The sequence below is a fragment of the Eumetopias jubatus genome, unplaced genomic scaffold (assembly GCF_037043125.1).
Source record: "Eumetopias jubatus isolate StellerSeaLion01/CBP00866 unplaced genomic scaffold, mEumJub1_p1.0 scaffold_12, whole genome shotgun sequence".
Lineage (NCBI taxonomy): Eukaryota > Metazoa > Chordata > Mammalia > Carnivora > Otariidae > Eumetopias > Eumetopias jubatus.
Genome location: NW_028274818.1, coordinates 12,920,746 through 12,940,071, shown reverse-complemented (window position 1 = coordinate 12,940,071; position 19,326 = coordinate 12,920,746). Strand labels below are relative to the sequence as shown.

General features: G+C 38.7%; 1 protein-coding gene across 1 annotated transcript in view; it reads left to right on the top strand.

Annotated features, from left to right (window-relative positions):
* LYPLAL1 (lysophospholipase like 1) overlaps positions 1-2,849 on the top strand; it is a 34,808-nt gene extending 31,959 nt beyond the window's left edge. Inside the window, exons 4-5 of the mRNA XM_028104773.2 lie at positions 1,587-1,702; positions 2,496-2,849. Coding sequence (XP_027960574.1) covers positions 1,587-1,702; positions 2,496-2,735 — 356 coding nt within the window. The 3' untranslated portion in view covers positions 2,736-2,849. The remainder of the gene's footprint in view (positions 1-1,586; positions 1,703-2,495) is intronic.
* The last annotated feature ends 16,477 nt before the right edge of the window (positions 2,850-19,326 follow it).

The following is a 19,326-nucleotide window of genomic DNA, read 5'->3' as shown; positions in this document are numbered from 1 at the left end:
TCACAAGCCTAGTAATCTTCATTCATACATTGTATCCTGGGTCCAAAATAATATCGGCCTGCCCAGTAATATTATTAGACATTATTAAATAAATAAATAAAATATAAAAATAAAAAATTTTTTAATTTTTTTATTGTGTTAATCACCATATATTACATCATTAGTTTTCGATGTAGTGTTCCATGATTCATTGTTTGTGCATAACACCCAGTGCTCCATGCAGAACGTGCCCTCTTTAATACCCATCACCAGGCTAACCCATCCCCCTACCCTCCTCCCCTCTAGAACCCTCAGTTTGTTTTTCAGAGTCCATCGTCTCTCATGGTTCCTCTCCCCTAAAAATAAAAAAAATAAAAAAATTTAAAAGCAGTTCTATTTTAATAAATACTGGAGGATAGTAGAGAGTACATTAAGGTCTGTTGCAAGCAATCTGGATTCCAAAAGTCCTAGCTTTACAGCTACAATTAGGGGCGCATCCTTAAGGAGATCACCTAATCTTGGGCCTTGGTTCACTTCATCCGTAAAAGGAGATTGTAGTAAATTCAAATTTATCATCTCTAAGGACTCAGCTTTACACTTTGTTAAGTGAAATAAAACAGGAATCTGGAAATGAGATCTGGATTCTACACCAATGTATATTTTTATATTTCCACAAGTGTGTGGCTGTGTGATTTACTTTCTATACTGATTTCTCACAAAATGTAAATAGGACACCTTTTAACTCTCACTCCAGCGGAGGAATAGCATTCCAGGTCTCTAGCCTGCAGCTGGGCCACCGCATCATATACCTATCTCCATATTCTGTGATGTCTCTGGTGCTCCCCTCGAGGACAAAGGCCCATGTATATGTGCTGCTGAAGGGAGCATGGGGACCATGCATTTTAGTCTGCATATCTCCAGTGGCTAGTACAGTGTTCAGGCACATAAAAGACAATAAAAATTTGTTAAATGAGTAAATTATTTTTTGGCTCCTCTGAAAAAGTTTGTAAAGGTATGTTTTAATTATGTTTTAATTACACCATCGTAAGTCGGTTTCCAAAACAATATTGTAATTCAGAGATATTTTAACTAGCTCATCAAATTTTTGATCATCTTCCCTAAAAGATCACTAAACATCTATTTTATGGCAGGCCCTAGAAATGTAACTCCTCATGGGTCTTGGAGCTTGGCAAGTAAGACAAAAAAGATGCATGTTATTAATTCTGGTGGCAGTGTGAGGATTCCTATAATACAAGTATAAGCAAGACATAAGTAGACATTAGAAGTTTAACGTGCTATGACTCATATTTTGGAATTATGATAAATATTTTAGTCAGTAAGTATGATTTCTTTGTTTAATTCCCAGCTGTTTTTATAACAAGTCTCTTTACCAGTGATGACATAGATGAACAGGTGTTACTTACTCATTGCAAGTATTTTTTTAATGAGCTGGAAAGTAGACTAAGTTGCTTTTTAGCACTGTATCTCTCTAAAGGTCTCCAAATATTTTAAAACATGCGTGGAAGCCTGACACAGATGTATCTTGTTCTAAATTATTGTCCCATATATTCTGCTTTTTCTGATAAGTGAATTTTTGCTTCTTTTAGGAGGATTTTCTATGGGAGGGTGCATGGCAATGCATTTAGCATATCGAAATCATCAAGATGTGGCAGGAGTATTTGCTCTTTCTAGTTTTCTGAATAAAACATCTGCTGTTTACCAGGTAAGTTTTTAAAAACAAAACAGAAGAAGCAGGCATGATATATTCACACATTGAAACTAAAAATTGGTAATTAAGCAATAACAATTGGTGCACAGAGCACTGCTGGAGATCCATCCCCAATGAGTTAATGTTAAATATTAATTCCAGCTGGTCATTAATGTTCAGGAAATGCCATACAAAGAGTATTGTTAAGCACAGTGTCAAAGGGGAAAGGATAAAAAGAATCTAAGATACATATGTATCCCTTACACATAATAAAAATATGGGTGATTATAGTAAGGTTTGTTTATTATGTCACAAATGTGATCAAAACAAAGACTCACATTCCCGCTACCTGTTTCATAGCAACATGCTAATATATGAATACGGTACCTTATAGCTTTGTAACTTCATACCTGAAGTAGAAGCAGCAGGTACAGAAATGAAAACTAGAATGTAATTTTTCCCTTGATTGTCCCTGCCTTCCTCCGTCCTTCCACCCTGCGTGAAGAGGTCTGTCTGACCGAGTCTCACAGTCTCTTCAGGAAGCCCCCTGACCATGTTTGAGACAGTCCTCTATGGAGTCACTGCTGGTCACATACAACTAACTGTAGCTCACGTGGTGCTGCAACCAGCTGAGCCCCCAGCCAGGACCACCAGGTTATACCTTAGACTGCACCACGACTGCCTATTTTCTCCCTTGGAATATTGAAGCTTGGGTAAAATTGCAATTTTTCTGCCCTGTGTGATTTCCCAGAATGATGTTCTTAAACTAATTTCTTAAACATTCCCATTTCTATATCCTGTTCTCTAGGCTGTTCGGGAAAGTGATGGTGTGCTCCCTGAATTATTTCAGTGCCATGGTGCTGCAGATGAGTTAGTTCTTCATTCTTGGGGTGAAGAGACAAACTCAATGTTAAAATCCCTAGGAGTGAGCACAAAGTTTCATAGTTTCCCGGATATTTACCATGAGCTAAGCAAACCTGAGCTAGAAAAACTGAAGTCATGGATTCTTACAAAGCTTCCAGGAGAAATGGAAAGGCAAAGTGAATGAATCAAGATTGATTTGTTAATCTGCATGTCATGCCTCTGCGAAAAGTGGTTTTTACTGCCAAATTACAATTTGATAAATGATAATTGAAATATTAATAAATGTGAAGTATACTGATTTATTTAGTAGTTATTGAAATGCTTAATACCACAGAAGTAGCATCGTTCTTATTAATGGTAAATATTAATTTAGACAACCATCTGTGGATTGTTTTTCAGATACATTTGTAAATAATTGGAGATCTTTTGAGTAATTAAATATTTAAATTTAAAAAATAATGTAAAGTGAGTTTAAGTAAGGGCAGTGAGAAGACATGAAGAGGCTTAATATGGCATTTTATTTAAGTGTCCTATTTTGTTCCCAAATATTTGGGAATATTTTAGGTATGTTTGTTACCAATTTCTAATTTAAATCCATTGTGGTCAGAGAGCATACTCTGTGTTACTGTTTTGTCTGTGTTCATGAAGGATGTTGGTCTGTAGTTTTTTTGACCCCATAAAATGAATTGGGAGGTGTTTTCTTCTCTTCTGTTTCCTGGAAGAAATTGTATAAAATTGGTATTAATTTTTTCTTTAAATGTTTATTGGAATTCTCTAGTGAAACCATGTGGGCCTGGAGATTTCTGTATACTGTACCCTTTTAGCTCATCACATTCGACCTTCAAGTTCATTATACCACCTCACACTTAGTATAAGGACCTTCCATTTCTCCCTTCCTGGTCTTAATGCTTTTTTTCCCACTTGTAAATATGCTATAAATAGCATGTACCATAAATCTCACAACATATTACCACTATTTTATTTCAAGTCCGTTTTCCTTTAAATCAACTTAAATAATGAGGAAAACATCTTATACATCTACCCGTGTGGTTACCACCTGCTGTGCTCTTCAGTTATTTTTGTGCTGATATGTTTCTGGTATCCTTTTCATTCTGCCTGAGGGACATCATTTAAATAATTCCACTGTAAATGTGCTGTTAATGACTTCATTCAGCTTATATGTCTGAGGAAGCCTGTGTTTTACATTTGTTTTGAAAAGGTACTTTTCACTGAGTATAAAATTCTGGATTAACATTTTTTTCTTCAGTATTTTTTTTTTAAACATTTTATTTTTTGACAGAGAGAGACACAGCGAGAGAGGGAACACAAGCAGGGGGAGAGGGAGAGGGAGAAGCAGGCTTCCCGCGGAGCAGGGAGCCCGATGCGGGGCTCGATCCCAGGACCCTGGGACCATGACCTGAGCCGAAGGCAGACGCTTAACGACTGAGCCACCCAGGCGCCCCCTCTTGAGTATTTTAAACATGGCGTTCCACTCTCTTCTTGCTAACTTTATTTCATACAGTATATCTGTTGTTATTATCTTTGTTTTTCTGTATCTAATGTTGTATTTTGTTTTGTTTTGTTTTTACTCTTGATGTTTTTAAGAGTTTATCACTGATTTTGAGCAATTTGATTATGATACTTATTGGTCTGGGGATTCATGTTTCTTATCCTTGTGGTTTCCACTCATCTTGGGTGGTTCTTCCTCGGGTTTCGGGTAGTCTACTCGCACACGTGTGGCATAGGGACTCTGCTGAATAATCCAGGTCGACCATGTCTGGTGTCTGGAGCTCTCCTTCTGTGCAGCCCGTTCTTCTCTGGTACGCCATCCTACAAACTGTAGCCACCCCATCTACTCGGATTCTTAGCTCTGCCTCCCGACACAGGAGTTCTCCAAGCTCTGCATGAAGTGCTCCTCTCAGCTCTGTGGCCGGGGAGTTCTCGAAATGGCAATAAGCTGGGGCGGTCATAAGGCTCACCTTGTTTCCTTCCCCTTCTGTCAGAGACCACTGACCTTTATTGCCTGATGTCCAGTACTTTGAAAAACTCTGTTTCCAGGATTTTGCCTTCTTTGTTGTTGTTTCAGATGGAAGAATAAATTCATTTCCTTATTACCTCAATGGCTGGAAGCTACACTAAGTTATCCTTTGAAGTTTAATTTTTTTAATTCTTTTATATCTAGTTTTTCCAGTGCTCTTCATTCCTTAATGTAGTTTCAGATTTCCACATGATATCATTTTCCTTCTGCCTGAAATACTTTCACATTTATGATAGTGCGGGTCTGCCGCTCTTAAATTCTTTCAACTTTCGTATGTCTGAAAAAGTCTTATTTTGCCTTCATTTTTAAAAGATACATAGAATTCTAGGTTGACAGGGTATTTTTTTTCCTTTCATTACTTTTAAGATCTTACACTACTGTCTTCTAGTTTGCATTTTTTTCTGCTGCTTTTCTAATCTTTTTTTTTTTCTTCCTCTGACTGTGCTTACAATTTTCTCTATCTTTAGTTTTAAGCAGTTTGATATTATGATGTGCTTTGGTGTTGTTTTCTCCATTTTTCTTATGCCAGGTGTTTGTTGAGTTTCTGCTTTTTAGATTGTGGGTTTATAGTTTTCATCAAATTTAGATTCATTTTGGCCACTGCATTTTCAAGTATTTGTTTGCCTCTTCCTCTTCTCTTTTTTGGGGGACTCCAGGCTTACTGGTGCTTATTCCTTTTTTTTTCCCCCCTTTTCTTTTTTTTTTTTTTTTTTTCATTCTTCTGCCCTGCATTTCATTTTGGATAGTTTCTATTGCTTATCAAGTTCATTGATCTTCTGCAATGTTTGTCATTAATCCTACCCACTTTATTTTTTATCTCAGATACTGCACATCTCTAGAAGTTCTGTTTTTATTTGTTGCATTTTATATTTAATATGCTTATTCTCCTCCTTGAATATATGGGATTTAGTTAAATAGCAACTATAATATTCTTCTTTATTCGATCTGTCATTTGTTAGTTTGTTTCTATTGATTAATTTCTCTTTCTACTAAGGATGATATTTTCTTGCCTCCTTCCTAGGCCTCATGATTTTTTGTTAGATCTCAAGCACTGTGAGTTCTACCTCATTAAGCACTGGGCTATTTGCATTTCTATAAATAGGAGCTTTGTCACTGAATGCAATTAAATTACCTGGAAGGTACTTAGAAAGAGTTTGAGCCTTTCAGTCTTCCTTTTAAGCTTTCTTAGGAGGTTCCAGAGCCCTCTTTCTCCAGGACTGATTTTGCCCCACTCCTCAAGCAGCGCATTGTGGGTACTCCAGCAGACACTCGCTGGACTGTGAGGTTCACAGTCTGGCTAGTGTAACACAAACGTCCCAGCCCTCCATGAGCCCCAGTGATTGTTTCCGCTGTTCCTCGTGGGTCACCCTCCCCTCAGACACCTCTCTCTGATGGTTAGTGCTGGAGTTGGGGTTGGGGGAGGATCTCTGCAAATCTGTGGCTCTCTCATACTCTGCTCCGTGGACTCTAAGCTCCTGGCTCTCCTGGCTCCCTCTGGGTCTCCCTTCTCACACTGCAGCCCAGAAACTTCTTCACACAGAAGGTGAGCATTTGTAGACCTCACCTCATTTGTCCTTCAGGAACTGCCCTGTGCTGCCAGTGTCCAGTATCTGAAAGCGTACACATGGTTCAGCTGTTGAGCTGTTTCAGGTTGAAGAATAAATCTGGTCCTTGTATCTCCATCTTGGTCATCTTGGTCATAAGCAGAAGTCCCTTTATTAGTCTTGTATTTAAAGTTATCAAATCTAAATGTGAAGAGGGAGGGTGGGAGAGAGAAGGACTGATAAAATTTAATAAAATCCAAAATCCCTTTGCAGAAGACTGGGCAGGGTTTTAATTATCCCAAGCTTTTATTGACCTTCAACTCCTTGAACTTTTAAATGCCTTGGCTTGAATATACACAGTATCACTCATGTATAACACCCTTACGGCTGCAATTTACCCTAAGAGTACCACATATATATGGCATAAAGAAAGTATCAGGTCTATACATGTCAAGTGTATACATCCCAAATATAGTGTAAGGAAAGGAATCCAGATTTTTTTTTTAAATATTTGTCCTTTCACAGAGTAATCATGTATTCTGGCATAAACCCAGCCCCTGCCACGGTGTACTCTTCTGTGAAATTGTTTTCTGAAGATCAAGCTATATAACATATGTAAAAGACTTTAATAAAATATGTTAAACAAATTTAAGGTGTTACTAGTATTGGTTAGTATGGTTCTAAATCCATCTCCACAAATACATCCGTGCATGGAGGATATATCTAAAATTTTATGTGGCTATAGCCTTCAATCCAATTCTCATGCCTCCCCATTGGGCTAGTAGGATATCCATTGTGTTATCGTGAGCAGCATGTTCAGGGGAGATCCTCCAGGCTCCAGTTCTCACTAATCTTGAGGTACCTATTGTCCATATGCATGTGGTCTCTTAAAGCCAGGTTTTTGGAAAATATATGCCAAGGCTGGAAACACCAGGGCTTAAGGTATCCTCCTAAAGAAACCTCTCAGTCATTCCTTTCATGTCCCATCCCAAACCTTTCTGTCGCTTTACCCACAGAAACATTTCTGAAGGCAAGGGAATTGAAATAGCTGTGGTACTTTCTTACATGGGAGAAAAAAAGTGGCAAGAAGAAGAAAATGTAAATCAATATCACAATAAATTATATATGTTTATGTTAGGGAGACCGGAATTTTGCAAGGGAGGAGAGGTAAAGCTAGGTTACGAGTGAAAGGAGATTTGCACTTTTTACTCTTGCTTTTGTTTGAATTTTTATGGTGTGCTTTATTACTTTTATGATCCATAAGTGAAGCAAAATGTTTATTGCTAGTATTTTTCCTCAACTGAAATCTGAATAAGAAAGATCATCATCAGTAGTAAGGAGCTTAAATGTATTCTTTATAGGAAGTTGAGTATTTTAATTGATGTATAACAAAATGAGCTGAGAACAAAATATAAAGCTGAATGACAGTTTGGCTATTGATAATGTGTGGTACTTTAGTCAATCAGAGAAAGACATGTATCATATGACCTCACTGATATGAGGAATTCTTAATCTCAGGAAACAAACCGAGGGTTGCTGGAGTGGTGGGGGCTGGGGAGGGATGGGGTGGCTGGGTGATAGACATTGGGGAGGGTATGTGCTACGGTGAGCGCTGTCAATTGTGCAAGACTGTTGAATCACAGATCTGTACCTCTGAAACAAATAATACAATATATGTTAAAAAAAAAAAGAAGAAGAAGAAGATAGCAGGAGGGGAAGAATGAAGGGGGGGAAATCGGAGGGGGAGACGAACCAAGAGAGACGATGGACTCTGAAAAACAAACAGGGTTCTAGAGGGGAGGGGGCATGGGTTAGCCTGGTGATGGGGATTAAAGAGGGCACGTTCTGCGTGGAGCACTGGGTGTTATGCACAAACAATGAGTCGTGGAACACTACTTCAAAAACTAATGATGCAATGTATGGTGATTAACAACAATAAAAAATTTAAAGATAATGTGTGGTACTTTGATATGTAAAAGAGAATGTCCATATATCATTTAGCCAGAATGTATTTAAGCAAAAAGTCTTTATCATATAAAAGGGATTTCTTGATTTATAAGAAGGCAGAATTACCAAAGCCATGCAAACCTTTCAATACCAAAAGCATGCAGATATTTCAAGAAAATTCAGATTATATGATACATAATGTCAGTTGGTTCATAAGACTTTGACTTGGAGTAATTTTAACATTGTATTTACAGAGAAATATGCTGTTGTATATATTTTAATTTTACTTCCCAGTTTGCCCTTTAAAAATATGTTTCTGTGGGTGTACACATGTAAACTCTTCTGAAGTAGCCTTAGCATATTCCTACAGTGAGGGCAAGATGTGTGCGATATCTCTATCATATTTGTTAAATTCTGCCATTTAGCTGCGACCAAATGTGTCCCATACAACACTGAATTAAGACTGCTATGAACAGGACTCTACAAACCTGAATGAGGCCACCCTGTAGCACTGACCTCAGCTGTGTCCACAAGGTTCTGGTCCCATCCAACTGAACAAATCCCATGCACCATTAAAGATTCACCTTAGGAGGTCAGCTGTCCTTCTCAAGTTTCTGTCTTGCCCTTCCCACTTGGTCATTAGCATTAATCCAGGTATCGCAGGATATATGAGGAATTACACAGACTCCATCTTGGTCTATAAGGATATCATCTAGGACACAGCCATGTGTCATAGCCATGATTTGAATGGGCGCTGAACATTTCCAGAAACAAGAGGAGTGATCTTTGATCATTTTAGCTAAAGACAGGCACAAATTTCTTACCAACCTTTTTTTATTGGATGATTCCCACTGTAGAGATCAGAACCCTTAGGCTATACATAAATAACAAATTAGTTATCCTCTCTAGAAAGCTTTCAAGAATAACAAGGGTAACTTCATTTTGGAGCGATCTCTACAGTCATATGAGATCTATATGAGCTACTTGTGTTATTTCCAAAAACACTTGAAATTGTCTTACGATAGATGCAAGTCACCATGTTTTCCAGCGAGATAAGTCAGCACCTACTTTACAATTGTTAGCCCTCCTAAAATGGGACCTATATCAGTCAAGGGCACAGGTGACAGTGTCTCCAATGTGAATTCCTGTCTAGCTGATAAGCCTTACAGTTTCAAGTTCCGTTCAATAATTGAGTCAATGCAACAAATAAATTCCTATCTGTGAGCCAAAATAAATTTGAATCCCTCGCCTCCTTTTGGCTAAGCAGCCTCCCAGAAGGTGTACCAACCAAGCCAGCCTGTCGTTGTCATTAGGATAAAGAAGAATCATACTCAAGAATGATCAGGCAGTGGGCGCCTGGGTGGTTCAGATGGTTAAGCGTCTGCCTTCGGCTCAGGTCATGATCCCAGGGTCCTGGGATCGAGTCCCGCATCGGGCTCCCTGCTCTGTGGGGAGCCTGCTTCTCCCTCTGCCTCTCTCTCTCTCTGACTCTCATGAATAAAATAAATAAAACATTAAAAAAAAAAAAAAAAGAATGATCAGGCAGGGGATGCCTGGGTGGCTCAGTCGGTTAAGCAGCTGCCTTCAGCTCAGGTCATGATCCCAGGGTCCTGGGATCAAGTTCCACATAGGGCTCCTTGCTCAGCAGGGAGCCTGCTTCTCCCTCTGCCTGCAGCTCCCCCTGCTTGTGCTCTCTCTCACTCTCGCCTACACTCTCTCTCTAGCAAATAAATAAAATCTTAAAAAAAAAAAATGATCAGGAGGAATCCTGAACTTTCAAAACAGTTCTATACAATCTCCCAACACGTTCACTCTGACTCTAATTCAGAAAACAGCTGAGAAGAAATGATCCCTTTCTGAAGACGATTGCATTCATCGATCAAACCGCCTTACTAGGGTGTACAGACCGAAAGAAGTGACAGAAGTAGAGCCAGACATTTTTGAGTCAGTTCTGGAGGAGAATGCCTCAAAGCTCCATAATACCAGATCCCAGCGAATTGCAGGGAATGTGAAAAGCCCATTAAATACTTAACTATCAGCCCATTTTTGAATTGTTCTGTGATAAAAGGCACACCATTGTCAGGTTGGAAGTGGTCCAGAGATATAAACCAAAAATATCACATGGATGACTTTCACAAGCCACAATAGTGTGGTCAGTATAAGCTTATCAGACTGGAAGAGCAACACATTACCTGAAAAAGTGTTACTAGCAATGAGGCACCACAGCCCCAAGAAGAGGTCAAAGATCAGTTGTAATTACTGCGTTAGGAGCCAGTATGGGCATGCAATGGTAGCCTCTGATTTTCAAACAGGATCTTTTACTCTGTACCCAGTGGAATGGTTGATGTGTTACCATGTCTGGTATGATGATGGTTCAGGTAAGCAACGGTAGGGCAGTCTGGGTTGTGCAGACTCAACCAGGAGCTTGAGACCAGTCAGTTTCAACAGGAAATAGGTCCATCTGCATGAGTGACCCAGAGGGTTCGATCAGCAGTCACTCTTTGTTTCCGTAGTGAGCAGTGCCAAAGAGGGGTGTCATTAATCTTCCAGCCTATACTTTTCCAAGTGACAGTCCAAATAGGCCATGGAAACAAACCCAGAGTCAGTAAAAATATAATGAGGTTTACCAAGGGTAGTATTTTTCACGTTAAAGCTGTAAGAACAGGCTTGAGTTCTGCCCACTGAATGGAATGACCATGGCCATTTTCAGGTCTGAGCAGTTGGCCCTGAGGCTGAACAGTTGCAGCTGCCCAGTGGACACCATCCGATTTCAGCTTAGCCAGACCATCAGGGAAGCAAGCCCCAGCACTGAGGGAGACTCTGGGAACCGAGGGCCCCACTGAGCCAGCGACTTTGCTGCAGGTGGTGGATAGGGACAGCTGTAATTTTTTCACGTGGAGCCAAGATGCCGTGGACGCCAGGCCGGCTGTGTTCTTGAACGTACCATTTCCATTACTGGATCCTTTTCACTCTGTTAGTCATTGAGTCTAAGTTGATCCAGCCCAAAATAGAAATAGCAGGTTATAGTCACAGCCCCCCCCGCCCCGCCCCGGGAGTCAGACACTCAGCTTCAACAAGAGCCCCAGGAAACTAAGAGCTGCTTCTCGAAAGAGGCAAAACTGGTAGCTATGTTGAGGAGGAAATGAGTCCAAACCCCAAGGGGCATCACTGAGTGGAGGTCACCTCCCTTTGCCAGAGGTTCCAGTTGGCAACAGTCAGTCATGGAGACTTGTAGCTCAAAGGGATCACTGAAGATGGAGGGCCCCAGACATAGTAGTATTCTCTATACCCAGCTCTTCCCAATCAGGAGAAGCCCTTTTGGTACTTAGGAGTATTTGCATATAAGCATGTAAAACACCAATACTAATTCTGCATTCAGCCCTGGAACCCAGAACAGCAATGCATTAACACAGAGCCTCCACGCCCAAGTTCATGCTAACTTGCCTTCCCCAACCATGAGCTCTGCCCCGATCCCATCAGTTGAATTTGGGCATCCCATCAGCACATGGGACCCAGTAAAATGGTAATTCAGGTGTTGGTATCCACCAGAGCCGCAACAGTGTGAATCCCTTTCCTGCCCAATATTCCCCAACACACACGATAGATTGTGGCCTTTCATCCCTTTTGGGGACAGGGAGATGTCACCCTGACCCCAACCTCCTTTCTCCTTAAAACAGCTGAGGTCAGTGAAAGGAGAAGGGCTGGGTCGCAGGGGTGCGGAAAGGGAGAGGACACCACACAGTAAGCAAATCACGTCTCAGTTTTGAGAGTCACGGCAGTTGTTTGCAAAAATTTATTTCGATTTCAGTTTCTCACCCTTCGTGGATTCAACCTCATCAGCATTGCAAGCCAAATCCAGGACAATAAGAGCTTTAATACCAGTCAGTGCCCTCTCTGTGGTTTCCCATGGGAAATTATTTTAGGGAAATGTTCTGAGAGGCCCAAAGCTTCCTTACAGCAGGTAGAGCCCACTGCAGAAAAACAAAACAAAGCTCCGAGGCCTTTTACTGCCATCACACTCAACACTGCAACTGTTTCTGAAAGAGAACAAAACCTTCTGCCCCTTCAGCACACTTGTTGGCACTCGTTATTCTGAAGGGGTGGGCCAAGGCAGTCCTCCCACTTGGAGGAGAATTAGCAACAAACAGGGCACCATTTGGGTCCTCAGCCTATAATCGCTTCCCTAAATTCTCCTCTTTAAGAGGAAATAAGATGGAAGACCATTTATTGCCCAATTGACCATACGGATTTGGTCCATACGTTTGCAACTGTTTCCCATGGACTGACTTCATGTTCTGTTTAACCACCCTGCAAAGCCTTCACTCCTTTTTAGTACTCGGTATTTCAGAAAATGAGTGAAAATTCAGTTTGAAATATTGAGTGGACTTTTAAAAAAATGTAAAATCTTATTTTAAAGTATATTTTCTTTGTGCTGCCCTTACGTTATTACGTGCATTACCTTTGTGATCTTATATAGGCCTTTGTTTTGGATTGGTTGTGAAAGCCATGTAAGATTTTTAGATTGAGAATAGAATTAATGGTTCTATGATAAATGGTGCACATCCTGTTTTGAAGAAATATTTTGTGCAAAATGTCCCTAAGAGACTTATGTTTTTGCCAATAATTTGGTTCACAGCATCTGGGATCGTTCCTTCCTTCCTTCCTTCCTTCCTTCCTTCCTTCCTTCCTTCCTTCCTTCCTTCCTTTCTTTTTCTTTCTTTCTTTCTTTCTTTCTTTCTTTCTTTCTTTCTTTCTTTCTTTCTTTCTTTCTTTCTTTCTTTCTTTCTGTCTGTCTTAAAAAGTGATGAGCAAATTTGATGCCTTTGCATTTTATTTTAAATTCATTTTAAATTCATTTTAGGGGTGATTTCAACATAGCTTGTCACTTCATATTGTAACGAATTAATAATTGGGGTTTTGTTTGGTTTGGTTTGGTGTTTCACTACCTGCTCTTACAGGCATAGTATTAGTTAAAAATCATTCTGTTTTCATTTTCTATTTCCCTCTTTCTTCCCACCCTAATTTTTTCTAGTCAGTTGTTGGCTTGTCCAATTGTAACTAGAGATACACTTGACATATTAGTTACTTGACATATTAATTTTGGCCACTTCTGGTATGTTTTCTTTTGCCAATGAAATTATTGAAATTGAAAAATTGGGTGGGGGTGTCTATGAGAGATGGAAGTCTTTCCCCCGGGCATTAAGTATTAAGCCAGTTTCTCTATCACATAACAAGAGAGAAGTGTTAAAACCAAAGTTCATGGCATGCGACTGGCAGAAGCAAGTAAATGGTTCCCTTTAAAATTTTCACTTCAACAGCAATAAATCTCTAGTTAAGTCTAAAAAACCTGATTTTAAAATGGCAAATGAAAAATATATCGATTTCAAATAGTAGCTGAAATGCATTTTTTTAGTGGGGGGTTTCTTAATCATCCTGTGAAATGTGAAGTGGGCCTCAGGGCAGCTGCTGAACATTGTCTTAGTTCTTCCATAGAATCAAAGAGTTTTTACTGCTGGAGGGATTTCAGAGATTATCCTTTTACACATATGGAAACTGAGATCCGGAGAAGTTAAGCGAGGTACTTCTAGTCCTGAATAAGCAGGGCTCCAACGTGACTTGTCTTTCTGATGCTCTTTCCCCAGTGCTGTGATGCTATAGTGGTGTTAGCTACAAATTCACATAAATTTCAAATGTTTTAGATTCAGAGCCATTTCCTTTCCTTTGTAGATATTTTATACACATGCTGCTTTTGGCTTCATTTCTCCTGTTTTGCTAAAAGAATGCAGGGTTCTCTCCCTCTGCCTCAATGTAATAGCAAGTCCAACCTAATTTTTAAGTCATGGTATAGATTTAAGAGTTTTTTTCAGATTATTATCCATTTTTATCAGAGTTCTAATTTCTGAATCCTATAGCCTGATTCAGTGTTTATCTTACTTGATATCTTCATAGGACTTGACACTCTGATTAACCCTGATTCTGGAAATACAAACCTTCCAGTTTGGTTTTTCTAGTGTCTGAGGACTATTTCTCTGTCTCTTTCAATGGCTCCTTTATTGTGAGTCCCTTAATGTGGAGGCTTCTTTTGGTCTGTTTTTCCTTTTTTTCTCTCTCTGGGTGATCTTCCACTTCTACAGCCTCAGACTGCTAGCTCCATACCTACGCCTCTATACCTTTAGTCTCCTGCTAACTCCACACCAATGTTTTGTACATCCTGCTGGAGCTCTCCAGCTCCCCCCGGTTGTCAGACAGCCACTATACCTTGAATATGTTCAAAACAATGCAAAATGTTCACATTGATCAAATGTGTGATTTGGGTTAAAAAAGAAACCTAATCTCTCCAAGTTTCTCTTCTCCCAGCTGTAAAACGGGATTGTTATAAAATTAAATGTGAAGAACCCAACACAGCAGTTGAGAAGTATTGCTTTGTTGTCCATTCCTGAACTTCTTCTCCTGTTGTGATCTCTTTTAAAGGACTTTCCTCTACATAATAATGTCTTTGGGTTATACTTCACTCTTCCCCACCTCTCACCTTTGCATCATGTCAATTAACAAATACTCTGATGTTCGATCAAAGAAGCATCTTTCCATTTGGGCCTTAAACCATCCTCAAAGTCTCTGTCTTAGTTCTGGTCTTATCATGCCTTTGGATGGATCTCCTTGCCTCTGATTTCTTCCATCTATTCATTCTCCAACATGGCATCAGAGTTTTGGCCTGTCCCACTACCTAACGACATCCAGCTGGCTTCCCAGTGTCTTCAGAATAAAATTATAATTATAATTGTCTAACTAAGCAGAAAATCCCTTCACAGTCTGGTCTCTGCCTCCTATTTCAGCTTTATCTTTTGCCCCTCTTTTCTCTCATGTCACAGTGCACATGAATAGACACACACACACACACACACACACACACACACACACACACACACAAACTCCTAAGGCTTCTGCCACACCCAGATTCCCTTGACATGCCAAGGGAAGACAAGACTTTGCCTTCAGTATATCATTCCCTCCATTTGGAAGGCTCTCTCCTCCCTCAACTGACAAACTCCTAAATTTAAAACATGTTTAAGACCCAGGTTTTGAGCAACTCAATGCCTCATCCAGTTATCTTTGGCAAAAGAAGTTGCTCTGTTTCCATGTTTCTATATGGATTCTTTATATGTTGGTCCTCTACCCATTCCAACTTTTGATCTCAAAGGCAAGGGCTATATATTTGTTTTCCTCCTCAATACCTAGTACTATGGTTAGTACAAAATAGACATGTAATAAATAGATAACATAATTATCATTTCCTGCTGACTTCTTAACTAAGATTTCTTTGGATATTCTTTGGAATTTATTTTATAAGACTCCAGGAATGTGGTCCTGTGTTCCATGTTAGCTTCCCATGAGGTTAGATTTAATGTTTAAGAAGACAACATCTTGCAGCCAAAATGTGGTGAAAAAGCAGCAAACAACAAAACCCACTAGTATGCATTCTGCTCGCCACCCAACCTCCAGTGGATATGGGTCATCAAGCAATGGCATTCTTCCCTGAGAAGCCAGGTAGATTCTTCCTTGTGAACACAGTACTCCAAGAGCCACTATTAACTGAATGAAGTTGATGGCTGATATGGAACTTCATTGGGATAACAAGTCATTAGAAAACACAGGGTGGATATCAGATGACCTGAAATTCTGGTCCAGCTTTGTTGCTGACAGCTGTGAGATACATGTGCTGGCACTTTATGTGGTGTCTTCCATGACATAAATATTCAGCAATTCATTGTCTATTAGTGAATGATGGTTACTGAGCTATTTTTGCCTCATTTTCTCTACCCAAACAATAGCGCAAGTAATTTCCAAGCTACTTTTGCTGGTTGGTGTAAGAATAAATGGAATGAGGAATGTGAATTAACTAGGAGAAAGTTTTAAATCATGTATAAAAATAGTTTCATTGAGTTAAAATATTATGTACAATGAAGTAGTTAACTTGTAAGACTAATTTAGTATCTTACAGTTGAGTTATAATAACTAGAAAGGTAGGATATACTGGTGTATATTTTTTAAAGTTTCAAATGTATATAAAAAACAGTTCTAAGTATAGTACAAAGAACTTTTTTTTCTGAACTATTTGCAAAAAAATTGCCAACAAAATGCCTCGTCATCCTATAATGCTTTGGTGTGTATTTCCTACAAACAGGAACATTCTAAAGTTCCATGGTACAACCATAATAATCAAGAAATTCAAAATAATGCATTACTGCTATCTAATCCTCATTAGATTAGATCCCCATTCAACTTTCACCAAATGTTTGATTATATCCTTTATAGCAAAAGAGTCCATGCCAGATCATACACTGTAATAAGTTGTTATGTTTCTTTAGTTGCCTTTGCTCTGGAACAATTCTTCAGTCTTTCTTTAACTTGTATTACCTTAACACTCAAAGCTTTTAGGCCAGTTAATTTTGTAAGCTGGATTTTTCTGGCATTTCCTTATGATTATATTTAATTTCTCTCAAGCAGAAATATAGAAGTGATGGTATATAGTTTTTATTGTATCCTATCAAGTGAGTCATGGTTTCAATTTATCTCATTACTAAAAATATTCACTTTGATAATTTTATCAATATCATGACTTCACTATAAAGGATTATTCACTATAAAGTTGTCCTTTTCTTTTTTGCAATTAATTAATAGTATTTTGTGATGAGGTTCTTGGAGACTGTGGCAGTATCTAATTCTTTTTTTTAATCAATTAATTTTTTGGAAGAACAATGTTAGCATTGTTTATAAAGTTAAAATACATCAACTTTTTAAATTTAAATTCGATTAATTAACATATAATGTATTATTGGTTTCAGAGGTAGAGGTCAGTGATTCATCAGTCTTATATAACACCCAGTGCTCATTATATCATACGCCCTCCTTAATGTCCATTACACAGTTACCCCATCCTCCACCCCACTCCCTCTAGCAACCCTCAGTTTGTTTCCTGATTAAGAGTCTCTTATGGTTCTAATTCTTCATGAAAGTTTTAATTTGTTTATTTACTTATATCAAAATCAACTCATGGCCTCATTTTTTATTCAGTGGGTTGTAATATGTCACAATAATATGTTATAAAAATTTTTTGATACTGACATTATCCTAGAATTGGCAATTTGGAGCCTCTTTGAGTTGGCTTTGGTGTCATTTTTACATGTCCCTTTCATTCTTTGAAAATTGCATTATTTTACATCTCCAAAAAATGTATCAGGCTTATCTTGTACTTTTGTTGCCCAATCCCTGAATCAATCATTTCTCCAAGGACTTCTGGCTCCATAATAAAGCACTAGGTAGACTTATTCTTTTGGGGTATTGCAGTTCCCAGGCCCTCAGTGGAAAAAACTGGGGATAAATGTATGAATATTCATACACACACATTTACAACTATATTTATGTATATGTATATTTATGTATACTCTATATTATGTATCTATATTGTTATATGTTATCCCTATATAGCCTATATTATGTCCATATATTTATATTGTATGAATCATATATACACAAAATTTAGAATATATATGGAATATATATACAAAGAGAGAATATACACATACATATATATGTGTGTGTGTGTATATATATATATATATATATATATGTAATGAGTTTATACGTGCACCTCCAATTCTAATAATAGTGATTGTTCTACTCCTGAGTTGTTTTATTTTTTTTTATTTTTTTTAAAGATTTTATTTATTTATATGAGAGAGAGAGCACATGAGAGCGGGGAGGGGCAGAGGGAGAAGCAGACTCCCCGCCAAGCAAGGAGCCTGATGCGGGACTCGATCCTGGGACTCCAGGATCATGACCTGAGCTGAAGGCAGTCGCTTAACCACCTGAGCCACCCAGGCGCCCCTCCTGAGTTGTTTTAGAGCCAGTTTTACTGACTGTCAATTGTAACATTTTCAGAAGTTTTGCAAATTGGTTGTTAAACCACTGGTAGCTTGAAAATGGCCATGGTGGGAATATTTACACCATGGAAATTGTCAAACACTCCCATCTATGTGTCTGATTCACATATTTACAACTGAGACACCCAATCTTATTTTTGAATATGGACCAAATTTTCCAATGACTTGCTAGATATCTTCTCACTGATATTGTTGATATCCCATGAGCACCAACTTCAGGGTAGATAACTTGATCATCATTTCCCCTAATTCTTCTCCTATTCCTAATGTTCATCTTACTATAACTAAGAGGGCAGCTCTCCTCCCACAAACAAGGAATAATAGAATCATTTTTTATTTCCCCTTCACCTGAATCCTCCTAAATCTAGCCCCCAGGTTCTGTTGAGTGCACCTCTGACCTGTTTATGACCCCTTATTTTATAATCCCCATTATTCATTGGCACAGCCTTATTTTAGGCTTTTGCTTTTTTCTTCCCTGCTCAACTGAATGTTTATCTTTCATAAATTTCTTACCTTGAAGGAGAGAGAGGTATGATAATGAAATAGCTTCTCACTTGTCGGAAACGTATTCAAAGTGAAAGTTGTCAGGACAGGGTGATATGGTTGTAGAAAACCTGAGAAACTATGACTTAAATGGTAAAAACAGTTTCTAATCTCACAGAAGAGAGTTGGAGGAAAAGTGTTCTCAGGTTTGGTATAGCTTCCAAAGCTATCATTAAGGACCCAGACTTTTTTGTCTGTTCACTCTGCCATCCCCAGCATATTGGCCTTTTTTCCTGACACTTGTCATTCTGTGGTCACAAAATGGCTGCCAGAGCACCAAACAGTGCATCCTCACACCACAGAGAAGTCATGGCATAAGAAAATATCCCCACTTGTCTTTTTTCAAGCAACATAGTCTTTCACAAGGGCCCAATTCTACCAAGACTACAAAATATATATTTATTAATTCAATGTGCATTCACTGAATATTATTTTAAGTGTTAAGATAGGGTGATTGACCACACAGACAGAAATTCCTGCCCTGAAGAAGCTTACATTCTAGTAGCACATCTGTTCTCCCTTAGAGGAAATCTAAATCTGAATCAGAAGATGTTAGAAGACTTTCCAAAATTACCTTAACTTACTTCCTGCCACTCTGCTTTACTCTTTCAAAAACAGGAGCTGGGTGTTGATTCTGGTGTGTTTTGATTCTGACCTAAATTATGTTTTTCCTGGCTAATATTTCTTAGCTTGTGAAATGAACTTGGGCTTTTTCCTACTTTTAAGTACTAACATTTGCAATGCTATTTTTGCATTTTTTCG